Source organism: Dipodomys spectabilis, unplaced genomic scaffold, assembly GCF_019054845.1.
Source record: "Dipodomys spectabilis isolate Male_0828 unplaced genomic scaffold, ASM1905484v1 ptg000379l, whole genome shotgun sequence".
NCBI lineage: Eukaryota > Metazoa > Chordata > Mammalia > Rodentia > Heteromyidae > Dipodomys > Dipodomys spectabilis.
Window position 1 is genome coordinate 404,784 of NW_024871056.1, and position 13,526 is coordinate 418,309.

The 13,526-nt window shown below is 53.8% G+C and overlaps 1 protein-coding gene across 1 annotated transcript in view; it reads left to right on the top strand.

The window, feature by feature from the left end:
- Pgs1 (phosphatidylglycerophosphate synthase 1) overlaps positions 1–13,526 on the top strand; it is a 43,856-nt gene that overhangs the window by 21,099 nt on the left and 9,231 nt on the right. The window contains exon 7 of the mRNA XM_042667152.1: positions 2,355–2,876. Coding sequence (XP_042523086.1) covers positions 2,355–2,876 — 522 coding nt within the window. The remainder of the gene's footprint in view (positions 1–2,354; positions 2,877–13,526) is intronic.

Genomic DNA, 13,526 nt, shown 5'->3' on the forward strand with positions numbered 1-13,526 from the left:
CTGAAGGCAGGCAAGCCTGCCACAGAGGTCCTGGGCATTGCATTCCTGTGATTCCTGCCTTTACAGGATGCTGCTGAGCTGCAGCAGCACCCACAGCTTGACAGCAGGAAGAAAGTGTTAAACTTGACCTTGTGAAGAGATAGGACTCCTACTTCTTGGGTACCTAAGATGGAAGCATCTGTGTGGGCCTCTGGGTGGCAGCCCTGCCCTGTGCTAAGGAACTGTGACTGCCCGCCAGGCTGTGATCTGTCCACAGCCTGCTGACCGCCAGTGGTAACTGCTGAGCGTGGTTGAGTCTCTCTTTTCTTTTCTTGTTGATCATGGGGCTTGAACTCTGGGCCTGAGCGCTGCCCCTCAGCTCTTCAGCTCAAGGCTAGCGTTCTGCCACTTGAGCTTCTGGTTTTCTGAGTGGTTTATTGGAGATGAGAGTCTCGTGGACTAGGGGCTGGGAAGGTGGCTCAGTGGTAGAGTGCTTGCCTTGCATGCCTGAGGCCCCTGGGTTCGATTCCTCAGCACCACATAAGCAAAAAGCAGAAGTGGCGCTGTGGCTCAAGTGGTAGAGCGCTAGCCTTGAGCTGAAGAGCTGAGGGGCAGCGCCCAGGCCCAGAGTTCAGGCCCCACGACCGGACCCCCCCCCCCCCCCAAAAAAAAAAAAAAAAAAGGAAAGAGTCTCATGGACATTTCTGCCCGGGCTGGCTTTGAACTGCAATCCTCAGTTCTCAGCCTCCTGAGTAACTAGGATCACAGGCGTGAGCCACTACACCTGGCTCTCTCTTTTTTCTCTTTCTCTTTCTTTTTCGTCTGTCTTGGGGCTTGAACTCAGGACCTAGGCACTGTCCCTGAGCCTCTTTGTGCTCAAAGCTAGCGTTCTTCCACTTGAACCACAGCTCCACTTCTGGTTTTTGAGTGGTTAATTGGAAGTAAGAGGGAACTTTTCTGCCCGGGCTGGCTTTGAACCACAGTCCTCAGATCTCAGCCTCCTGAGTAGCCAGGATTTCAGGTGTGGGCCACCGGCGCCAGCTGCTGGCTGAATTTAATCAATACAGTTCCTATTATCCTGGTTCTGTGTTTTGGTCCACAAAGCCTAAAATACTCTGTGGGCCCACAAGCCCTGGCGCCAGGCCAGGCCAGCCACTACTCAGGAATGGCCATGCTCGGGGAGCAAGAGACAGACAGAGCTCATGGCCTGTCCCCAGAGGCCTCTTGTGTGTCCTCAGCAGGTGACTGTGGTAGATTGTCTTCTCTGCCATACCTTCGGTACCTATTCTATACTTCAGTTAGGGTGGCATACATATGTTATGTATTCATTCATCTATTTGGTGGTACTAGGACTTGAACTGGGGCTTTGTGTCAGTCAAGCACTCTTAGCATTTGGGCCATGTCCCCCAGCCCCCTTTGCTTTGTTTTTCAGATAGGGTGTCAGTTTTTGCCCAGGCTGGCCTAAGACCAAAGTCTTCCTACCTGTTCAGGTTTTTTTTTTTGGTCCAGTCATAGGGCCTGAACCCTGGGCCTGAGCGCTGTCCTTCAGCTAGGTGCGCTATCCCTTGAGCCATAGCACCACTTCCAGCTTTTTTTTTCTTCTGCTTATGTGGTGCTGAGGAATCGAACCCAGGGCCTCATGCATGCAAGGCGAGCGCTCTACCACTGAGCCATCTTCCCAGCCCAGTTTTTTTTTTTTTTTTGGTTGGTCATGGGGCTTGAACTCTGGGTTTGGGCGCTGTCCCTGCACTCTGATTCAGCTCAAGGTGAGCGCTCTACCGCTTGAGCCACAGAGCCACTTCTGGTTTTCTAGTGGTTTATTGGAGATAAGAGTCCCATGGACTTTCCTGCCCGGGCTGGCTTTGAACCACGATCCTCAGATCTCAATCTCCTGAGTAGCTAGGATGACAGGCGTGAGCCACCGGTGCCCGGCCCTGTTCAGTTTTTGTAGCTGGAATTACAGGTTTGGGCTACCATGTCCAGTCCTACTCCATGTTGTTTTTTCAATAAACTTTCTTTTCAAGTTTAACATATATACTGAGCACCTATCACAGGTGCAGCTCAAGTGTCTGTTCACAGCGGATCTCTCCCCCTCAGCTTCCCGCAGTCCCACCCAGGTACCACCTCCCCACGGTAACCACCATCTCCGTAGCTGTCACTCTACATTCTTCTTGACTGTGATAGTCTGTAATTGGGATTACATGTGGACAGGCTCCTCCCTCTCCCCATGGAGGTCCTGTGGGCAGGGCCTTGTCTGGCAGCTGTCCTTGGAGTAGCCTTGTGTTTTGTCTTTGCAGCATTTGCTCGTGCCTGTCCACACCTGTGTGGTCAGCCTGCCAGAAACCTTCCCTCAGTCTTCTGCTATCTCCCTCTAGGTGACCGGGTTGCATACTGCAAGGCAGCCAATAAGCGGGTCATGGATGTGATCCATTCAGCCCGGACCCGCCAGCAGATGCTGCATGCTCAGACCTTCCATGGTGACTCCCTGTTGACCCAGGAGGAGGCTGCAGCTGCCGGGGATCGGAGGCCAGCGCCTGACACCTGGATTTACCCGTTGATCCAGATGAAGCCCTTTGAGATCCAGATCGATGAGATCGTCACCGAGACCCTGTTGACTGAAGCCGAGCGAGGCTCTAGGGTCTTCCTCACCACTGGCTACTTCAATCTGACCCAGGCCTACATGGACCTGGTCCTGGGCACACGAGCTGAATACCAGATTCTGCTGGCCTCCCCAGAGGTGAATGGCTTCTTTGGGGCCAAGGGCGTAGCTGGTGCCATCCCAGCGGCCTACGTGCACATTGAGCGGCAGTTCTACAGCGAGGTGTGCAGCCTGGGGCAGCAGGAGCGGGTCCAGCTGCAGGAGTACTGGCGCAGGGGCTGGACATTTCATGCCAAAGGTATGGGCCAGAGGACTGCCCCAGCACGGCAACAGCTCCCAGGCCCACACTCCTGGCTTCCTTGCAGGGTGTGTGTGTGATTGTGCACTTGAGCATACGTGCCTCCCACACCTGTGGAGCCCTTTGGTTTTCGCTAGGACACATGGCCCTAGGACCTCATGTATAGGCAGTGGTGAGAGCTCTTTGTTCAGTGGATTTAGCTGTGTAAAGTCTTTCTCTCTTATGCACCAGAAACTTACAAACTAAAATGGTTTGGGTGGCTTCTCAAGAAATGTGCTTCTGCCTAGGCACTGGTGGCTCATGCCTCAGTTCTGCCTCCTCAGGAGGCCAAGATCTGAGGATCGCTGTTTGAGGCTACATCAGGCAGAAAACTCCATGAGACTCTTACCTCCAGTTAACCACAAAAAGCCAGAAAAGTGGAGCTGTGTCTCAAGTGGTAAGAGTGCTAACTCGAGTGAAAGAGTTCAGGGACAGCACCTAAGATCCTAAGTTGAAGCCCCAGGATACCTGGGACACACCCATATACACATAGACAGACAGACAGACAGACAGGGACAGCACCTAAGATTCTAAGTTGAAGCCCCAGGATACCTGGGACACACCCATATACACATAGACAGACAGACACACACACACATATATATGTGAGTTATAAATAAAATCACAGTTACTTGGGATTACTATATATATATATATATATCAATATATATATATATATGTCACGTATAGCAATATTTTACATATACATGAAACTTGTAGCATATGTTATATACTTAGAACTATGTATACACATATACATGTGTATATATATTATGGTTATAAACACATATGTAATTATTGCTCAGTCCTTAATAGAAGTCCTGTATGCTTTTTCCTGGTGTGATACTGGGGATGGAGTCCAGAGCCTTCTAATACTAAGCTACACTCCCTAGCCAAGACGAGGCACGTTCTCAGACACCGCTTTTGAGACGTGGACGAAGTGTACTTGAAGCCTTGTGCTGAGTACTGGCCTGCCTTATGGCTCTTGGCCGTGCATGCTCACCTCTGGCGCTGTGAGCACACAGACCGTGCTCAGAGCCTGCCCAGGCACTGCAACAGGTCAGCAGCCTCTGGGAGAGATGTGAAGCTGTGCAGTCTAAGACGGCTCCTCTGGATTCTCTAAGGGTAGTCCCAAGGCCTGTTGTGCTAGCTGCCACGGACCACATGTCTGTGCTGCTGGGACTCAGGGCGTCTTGAATTGTCAGGAGGAACTCTTATCCCCCACCATCCCTGCTCCAAACCAGTGTGTTCAGTGGGGCTATACTAGACCCAGGCCACTCTTGAGCCAGCTCTAGCTTTTTGTGTGAACGTAACCTGGCACTTCAATGACTTATGTGCTGGGGATAGACCCTTGGCTTTGTCCATGCTACTAGGGAAGTGCTGTGACACTGCCCTGCTACATTCCAGACCCATCCTGTTTTGTATGTTTTTTTCTTTTTTTAAATTGGTTGTGGGGGTTGGAACTTGGTTTGGATGCTGTCCTTGAGCTCTTTTGCTCAAGGCTAGCACTCTACCACTCTGAGCCATAGCCACTTCCGATTTTGAGTGGTTCATTGGAGATAAGAGTCTCACAGGGACTTCTCTGCCTGGGCTGGCTTTGAACCACTATCCTCTGTAGCCTCCTGAGCAGTTGGGATTATAGCCGTGAGCCACCGGTGCGTGGCCCTGTTCATATTTTTAAAGACAGAGTTTCAGGCTGCACTCTGGTGGCTCACACCTATAACCCTAGTATTCAGATGGTTGCGATCTTAGGTTTGTGGTTCTAAAGCCAGCCTGGGCCGTCAAATTGAGAGATTATTTTTCAGTTAGCAACAAAAAACCAGAAGTGCTAGTTTGCCTCAAGTGGTATAGTACCAGCCTTGAGTCTAAGCTCCAGTAGTGGGGTGAGGGGTAAGGGCAGGCTTTCACTGTAGCCAGGCTGGCCTAGAATTTGCTCTAGCACAGAATGGTCACAGATTTGCCATCATCCTCCTGAAGCTTCCTGAACACTGGGATTAGAAGCATTCTGTATTCCACCTAAAAAAACGTGGAAATGGTATCTTGTACCTGTAATCCCAGCTCCTTAGTAGGCAGAGATAGGAAAATCATGGTTGGAGGCCAACACAGGCCAAGAGTTAGTGAGGCATTTATCTTCAAGACCAAACTGGCCGTTGTGGTATGTGTCTGTAATCCTAGTTATGTGGGAAATGTAGGTAGCAGGATCATGGTCTGAGACTTGCCTGGGCGAGAGTGAGAACTAATAAAAGGCAGTGGGACCGTGAGCTGGTGGCCACGCCTTGTCATCCTAGCTACTCAGGAGGCTGAGATCTGAGAATTGCAGTTCACATCCAGCCCGGGCAGGAAAGCCCATGAGACTCTCATCTCCAATCATCAGAAAACTGGAATTGGCACTGTGGCTCAAAGTGGTAGAGTGCTAACCTTTTGAGCAAAAAGAGCTCAGGGACAGCACCCAGGCCCTGAGTTCAAGCCCTATAGCCGACCAAACGAAAAAAGAAAAAAGCAGATGGATTGGAAGTATGGCTCAAATGGTAGAGCATCTGCCTGATGCCCCCTCTTAAGAGCTGCAGTTTCATCTTGGGATGATGCAGCTGCTTCTGGCCCATCTGACAGGCTCTACTGCGTGCGACTCCGGACCGGCGGCCTTGTGGTGTGGAAGGCTACTGCCTTTCACTGCGGGGCTCATCTAAGCTGTCATGGGCTGAAGCAGATACATGCTCAGGTGTGTGAGGGCATTAGGTTGGGCGGGGGTGTGTGCATAGTATTTCCAGGCTGGCCTTGTCACTTCTGGGAATGGTAGCAGTGCCTGGGTGGGGTAGAGCGGGAAGAGCTGAGCAGCAGAGAGAAACTTTGAGCTTTGGAGAGGCAACCCAGACCCTGACGGCTGTGTGGCTGGCCAGTTCTTCCTGGGGCCCTCCTGCAGGTGGGGCGGCCCCAGACCTGCCCAGCAGGGCTCGCTCCGAAGCTCTGCCCATAAAGGTGTGGTGACTCCCCACCATGTGGCCCTCTGCAGTGCACCTGGCCTCTTTAGCTGTGTGGTTCTTGTTGCTCGCTGCCTCCCACCTGCCTTGGCTTGGCCTGGAGAAAGGGTGGCTCCTGCCACCTGGCAGTACTGGGCCAATGGGTGGGGAGGTCGGGCAGGACACACACAGAGAATCTGTAGCTGGATCCCAGAGTGCCTCTGAATGTGTGTGGGAGAGGGAACGCAATGGCAGGGGCGTTTGCAGCTAGTTGGATGCTGGGTGCGATTCTTGCCTCAAGTCAGGAATCAGAGGCGCTCTGTTGAGCTAAGAGGCCAGGGCCTTCCCTGCTTGGTGGCTGCAATCCACAGTGGGGTCTAAAGTTATGACCTCTTGTGGCCGAGCCTGCATAGGGGAGGAACAGGCCAGCAGCTGACATAGCAGTTGGGATTGGGAGGGTTGATGGGGCGGACTACTTCCTGCCAGACCCATGCAAGATGCAAGCTGTGGGCCTAGTAGGGCCCCAGAAAAGTCCCATAATGGCTGTGCAGCCAGGACCCTGATTCACTTTCCCACTCTTGAAGGGCAGGTTGTGGCTGATCTTGGGTCCCCTGCTCCTGAAGCCCCCAGGCAGAGGAGAGTGAGCCAGGACACTGGCTTCAAACTTCCAAAATCCTAACAGCATCCCATCTCCCCAGGGTGCTGACAGCAAGAGTCTTGGAAGATTATGAGTTGAGCTTGTGGGTGGCCCTGGGAGGGTGGCTTTGGTTTGGTCCCTGCCCTCAGAAAGCCCACATGCAAGGTGGGAGATAGCATCACCAAACAGGTGATAGCTGCTGGCAGTAAATTCACACGCTACAGTCTAGTATCATCCGTCAAACATTGCTGGGCAGCTGGGCCAGAGTGCACAATAGGAGAATCAAACATTCTAGGCCACCTTGAGACCCCGTTGCTGGCGTCGTGTAGCGAGCAGTTGCTGGACCGACTCTGTGTGACTACTTGCTGGGCAGTGTTTATTCTGCCCAGCAGCCTGAGTCGAGGGAGGCATTACCTCACTTGTATTCTTTGCTGGTTTCCTAATAGACATCAATTTGCATAGTAGATTTTAATAGATTGGGCTGTTTGAAAAACCAGAGGTGCCTTCCGCGATTTGAAGGGATGCCCTGGAGACTAATTTTGCGATGTGGGTTATATGCTTAGTTTTTGAGACTTTTGCAAAGACTGCCTTCTCTGTGAGTGTGATGTGGTGTAGAGGTTACCAGACATGGGATCTAGATAGTACCAGTTCAGATTTACCTGGGATGTGACAGAGGGACCTGGTTCAGCTCCCTTCCTGTAGATGCAGGCAGGGCAGTGTCTTGTCTGGAGAAAGTGGCAGCGGGTGGCCTGGTGTTTTAAAATGGGCAGCAGTGCCTAGCGGAAGCCCCTTGGAGGATCAGCTCTGTGAACAGGTGGTAGAGAGTCTTGGACCCCTTGGTTCACTGTCTGGTCCTGTTAACCTGGGCACATGCTTCTTGACTTACAGTGTTCTGATGAACCCACTGTAAGTTGAAGAAGAAGGGGTATGTTGCAAATGGGTTTCATCCAACCTCCTGACCATCCTAGCTTAGCTACACACTGTATAGCGTGCTGGTGGTTGTCCCCTTCCTCACAGAGCTGCCTCACTGTACTGTGTGGCATTGCATGAAGGTTCGACTGGACATTGTTAGCCGGGAAGAGATCCAGATTCAAAACTTTGAAGTATGAAGTCAGACACCTGTAGCTCACGCCTGTAATTCTACCTGTTCAGGAGGCTGAGATCTGAGGACAGTAGTTTAAAGCCAGCCCAGGCAGAAGAGTCTATGAGACTAATCTCCAATTAACCCTCAAAAAGCTGGAAAGTGGACTTGTGGCTCAAGTGGTAGAGAGCAAATGCCTTGAGTAAAAAACTAAGGGACAATATCTAGGCCCTCAGTTCAAGCCCCAGAACCAGCACAGAAACAAAAGCCTAAAACAAAAACTTGGAGTGTGAGGGGAGAGGCTGGGAGTGTGGTAGGTTGCTTGCCCTGAAACAGAGGCCCTCGGTTCCACCTCCAGCACTGCAAATGAGACAGAAACCTCCCTAAAAGAGAACCAGGGTATGCTTTGCACAGACCGCATTGCTTTCTGTCTTTCATTGTGAGTGAGTCTGAGTGTAGTCTAGTGTTTTTCTCTGTATCTCAGCCGGAAGGACAGCTGAGTCTGGAGGCCACCTCCTGCTTGTCCTGGGCTACAGAGTCCCTTGGAACGGGCTGGGGTGTGGAGTGTGCATTCCAGGCTGGGCACCAGGCCGCTCCCGTGACCCCTGGTTTCCAGATCCTGTTGCCTGGCCTTGCCCCCCTCCTCCTCCCCACTTGGTCATGGGGCTTGAACTCTGGGCTTGGGCGCTGTCCCTGCACTCTCCAGCTCAAGGTGAGCTCTCTACCACTTGAGCCACAGCCCCACTATCGGTTTTCTAGTGGTTTTTATTGGAGATAAAGAGTCTCACGGCCTTTCCTGCCTGGGCTGGCTTTGAACCGTGATCCTCAGATCTCAGCTTCCTGAGTAGCTAGGATGACAGGTGTGAGTCACTGGCGCCCAGCTCGCTTCTTGCTCTGTACAAGTGGGACAGAGTTCTGGGAGCAGGGTAGAATTTGACTACTGGTGGTTCCTTAGAAGCTTCCAGCAGACTTGTCTGGGTGGGTCCTGGGTTTCATCCTTCCGCCGGGCCGTGTGTACCCAGTGCAGCAGAGCTTACTTGGAGGCCTGAGAGCCTGAACTTCTTTCACACTGTATTTCAGTGTATTTCATGAAGCCAGCGTTCCTCTCATGGCCTCACGGGGGGATGAGGCTTGTAGCTGATTGTGACTTCTTATCTTGAGCAAGAAACGTGGCAACCTTGTCTCTGCCCTTCTCTGTCCCTTCTTGCCAGGCCCGGACTGCCCAGGATGTGCTCCAGGAGAGCAAGCCCTTTGTTGTCCCTTTTGCCAGGGACGCTGGCTAAGCCCTGTGATGGGGATTTTACGTGGCTGTGGATTAGAAAATGAGTTTAACCTATTGACTTGAGCCCCTTATGTGTGGGTAATGTGGAGCCAGAGCCGGGATTTGATTTCTGGCTCTTGTGACAAGGTCTGTTAATGGGTATGGGAATGTCATGATTATTGTCTTCCCGGCAGGCTGATTGGCACCAGGCCCAAAGGTGAATTGACGAGAGAGCCAGGCAGCCCCACAGGGTCACCTGGGCCACGTGTGTGTGTGTGTGTGTGTGTGTGTGTGTGTGTGTGTGTGTGTGTGTGTGTGTGTGTGTGTGTGTGTGTGTGTGTGTGTGTGTGTGTGTGTGTGTGTGTGTGTGTGTGTTTTGGTTAATTGTGGGGCTTCAACTCTGGGCCTGGGCCTGGGCCTGAGCTCTTCAGCTCAAGGCAAGTGCTCTACCACTTGAGCCAATGCGCCACTTCAGGTTTTCTGGTGGTTAAGTGGAGATAAGAGTCTCATGGACTTTATGCCCAGGCTGGCTTTGAACCACGATCCCCAGATCTCAGCCTCCTGAGTAGCTAGGATGACAGATGTGAGCTACTGGTGCCCGGCTTTTCTGAGATGTATTGCGTGCAACGCAGCAGGCGGGGCACATGAGTTTGTGATTTTCCAAGGGGCCGTTCTTAGAGAGGGCTCCTGGGCTGAAGTATCCATAGCTCCTGGTTCAGAACGGCATGGCATTCGTGTAGCCTTCATTTGTGAGAAGAGCCCTGATGACTCATTTTATCCAAATACATGAACATTCAAGCATAGCCACATAAACACCATGTATATTATTCAAGGCACTAGCTCGCCAAGCCAACTGCCTGCCCACCTGGGCTTCCTGCTCACAGGACGCAGATGGCAGACTAGGGAGAGAACTGTACAGACAGGGCAGGAGGGATTGGGCTCATGTAGGGGTCTAGCTCAGGAAGGGTCTGTGAGGAGACGTCAGCAGAGGTCTGAGGGAAGGGGCCGTGAGCAGAGCACCAGGCTGCCTCAGGCTCAGGGGGCAGAGGGCGCAGCCCCTGGCCCTCACCTGGCTTTCAGGTCAGCTCAGGTTGGGGTTGGGGTATTGTGATCACTAGGAGACCCCCAGTCCTGTGAGGAACTTCTGGAGGGGTCTCTGCTGGGGGCGCTGGGAGCACCCGATGGCTTTCTGCTTCAGGAGCTGAGGAGGCTGGAGAAGTCAGGCAGAAGCGCTTTTCCTGAAGAGGAGGCTCAGAGCCGGAGCGGGCCGGCAGTCCAGCTCTTGCCACTGGCCTTGCTGTGCGTTCTCGAGGGGGCACGGGTGGTGGCGGTGACCCCCGGGCTGCCGCCTGACCACCCAGCCCCCTCCCGACAGCACTTCCACGGCAGGGCTTCCTCTCCTCCCCAGGCTGCTGTTCCCTCTGCACTTCCTGCTGGTTCCTGGAATAGCAGAAAAGCTGGGCCCAAAGGTCAGGCCCTGGGGTGGGGAAGTGGTGCTTGTCAACCAGTTTATGGCCCTGGGCGGGAAATGTGAGCCCCAGTTCTGGCCCTGAAAGTCTTCCCTTCTGTGGCCCCAGCCCTGGGGGTGCCCTGAGCAGCTGCCATTAGGGAGCCTCCCAGCTTATGGCTGGTCTGGCTTGCTGGGCCTGGGCACCAGTGAGGTCCTGGTGCTGGCTCCATCCTCCCGAGTTCTGGCACCCTGTCTGGGTTCATCGGAGACCCATTCCTGCTCTTTCCTTCTCCTCCTCTCCTTTTCTGAGAAGAGTCTTGCCTTGTAGCCCAGGCTGGCCTTGACCTTGAGATTGTGTGGGGAGGGTTATGGTGCTGTACATATATGCCTCACCTTTGTCATTGTCTTCACTATCTTCGTCTTTTTCTCTCCTCCCTCTCCCTCTTTCCTCTCTTTTAACTTTTTGGCAGTACTGGGGTTTGAACTTGGGACCCCACTTGCTAGGCTGGCACTCTACCACTTGAGTAATGCGCTCAGCCCTGCTTTTTGCTCTGATTAATTTCTGCCCAGTTACCTGGAACTGTTGGGCTCTAATTTCAGCCTCGTGAGTAGCTGAGATTACTGGAGTGAACCACCATGTGCTTTCTTCATTTTTTGTTTTGTTTTGTTTTTTGGTATTGGTTCTGAGGCTTGACCCTAAGGGTCTGAGTGCCGTCCTGGACTTACTTTGCTCAAGGCTAGTTCTCTACCACAGCTCTATGCCTTTTTTTTTTTTTTTTTTGGTCATGGGGCTTGAACCCTGGGCCTGGGTGCTGTTTTTGAGCTCTTCAGCTCAAGGCTAGCACTGTACTACTTGAGCTATAGCGCCACTTCCGGTTTTCTGGTGGTTAATTGGAAATAAGAGTCTCAGGGACTTTCCTGCCTGGGCTGGCTTTGAACTGTGAGCTTCAGATCTCAGCCTCCTGAGTAGCTAGAATTACAGATGTGAGCCACCTGTGCCCATCTACTTAGGACTTTCCTTAGTGGTTAATGGAGGTAAGAGTCTCATGGACTTCCTTGCCTAGCCTGGCTTTGAACCATGATCCTCATAGCTCAGCTTCTGAGTGGCTAGGATGACAGGCGTGGGCCCACGGGCCCCTGGCTTTCCAAGGCCCTCGTGAATGGCCTCATAGCCAGAGGCCCCTTGAGCAAACGGAGTGGGACGTGAGGTAGGCAGGTGGCTTTGCGGCGGCCCTCTGTAGGGGCAGGATGAGCCCATTACAGGAACAAGTGGCAGGACCTCGTCACTGCTTACCCAAGATGTTCTTGGAAATGCTTCTGCTCTGCGTGAGAGTTAGGAAATGGTCTTCTATTTTCGGCACTTGGTGTGCATTACATACTGTTGCCTTGCCCGTGATGGTCATGTGCCCCCCCCCCCCCCCCCAGCCTTTGAGAGGAAAGCTATGGGGAGGCCGACTGAGGGCAGGCACCGCTGAGGGCGGGCATGGCGGGCCGGCGGGCCAGCGAATGCACACGGACACTGGGCTGGGTGGGGTTCTCTGGGGAGGGCATTCCTGGTGCCGGGGTGGGGCCGTGCCCCAGGGCACACTAGCTCTAAAGAAGAACTTGTTTAGCTGGGGCCGGGCAGTGAAGCTGGCCCTGGGTCTGGGGAGGGCCTGAGATGGGATGTCGCCATCTGAAGTGGCACTTAGATCCCATGACCTTCATTGTAGACATGCCCCCATGTCCATTCAGCTCTGGAAGCTTCCACTGCCCCCTGGGGCTCCTACCGAGCCCTGCGTTTCCTTGACTAACACACTAGCTGTTTCCTGACAAAGCAGCAGCCTTCGTGTTGCTGGGGGCTGGCGTTCCTTGGACCTGGGGTGCTGTCCTCCACTGGCTGCAGTGGGCATTGCCTGGCCCAGCCTGTAGGTCTCTGAACCCCGTGGCTGAAGCTGGCAGAGGGGTCCCTTCCTGTGCACTTTGGACCGCCTTGACTTTGGTGTTGAACAACCTGAAATGGGCAGTAGGGACGGGGAGGCAGAAGGGGAGGCCTCTGCCCTTCAGGAAGCCGGTTCCCACCAAGTGTCACCGTCACCGCTGCGTGATGCCCCCAGGTCTGCTGGCTGTCACAGGGCCCCCTGCTCCTTCCCCAGTGCTCTGGAGGGACAGCCAGGGCGGCCACAAGCGTCACCGGCAGCATTGTGGGCAGTTAAGAATGGGGATTAGAGGTCCTGCCCTCGGGGAGGACCTGGGGACCCGGTGACTGGGGTGTGAGTGGCAGGGGCTTGTGTCCCTTGAGCCGCCTCCCCATTCTGCATAGGTCACAAGGCTGCAGCATGAGTGTAGAATATGTGAAGAGGTCCAGATTACATGGGTGGGCAGTGTGTGTGTGTGTGTGCATGCACGCCTGTGGAGGGGGCCTGTAAGTTACACGCATGGCCACTGCGCGTGTGTGTGCGTGTGTGTGTATGTGCATGTGTCTGTAGTGTGTCTGTGTGCCTGTTGGGAGCAGGCCAGGCCCTAGCTTGCGTGCTACATGCATGGCTGCTGTGTGTGTGTGTGTGTGTGTGTGTGTGTGTGTGTGTGTGTGTGTGTGTGTGTCTGTCGGGGCAGGGGGGGCAGGCCAGGCCCTGGCTTGTGTGTTACATGCATGGCCGCTGTGTGTATGTGTGTGTGTGTGTGTGTGTGTGTGTATATATGTGCATGTGTCTGTAGTGTGTCTGTGTGCCTGTTGGGAGCAGGCCAGGCCCTAGCTTGCGTGCTGCATGCATGGCCCCTGTGTGTGTACATGTGTGCGTGTGTGTGCGTGTCTGTGTGTCTGTGTCTGTTGGGGCAGGGTGGGCAGGCCAGGCCCTGGCTTGTGTGTTGCATGTATGGCCACTGTGTGTGCATGCATGTGTCTGTGTGTCTGTGTCTGTGTGTGTCAGGCAGGGGGAGCAGGCCAGGCCCTGGCTTGCGTGCTGCGTGCATGGCCGCTCTGTGTGTGTTCATGCATGCGTCTGTCAGGCAGGGGGAGCAGGCCAGGCCCTGGCTTGCGTGCTGCGTGCATGACCGTTGTGTGTTCATGCATGTGTCTGTGTCGGGGCAGGGAGGCAGGCCAGGCCCTGGCTTGTGTGCTGTGTGCATGGCCGCTGTGTGTGTGCATGCATGTGTCTGTGTGTGTCTGTGTCTGTGTGTGTCAGGCAGGGGGCAGGCCAGGCCCTGGCTTGCGTGTTGCGTGCATGGCCACTCTGTGTGTGTTCA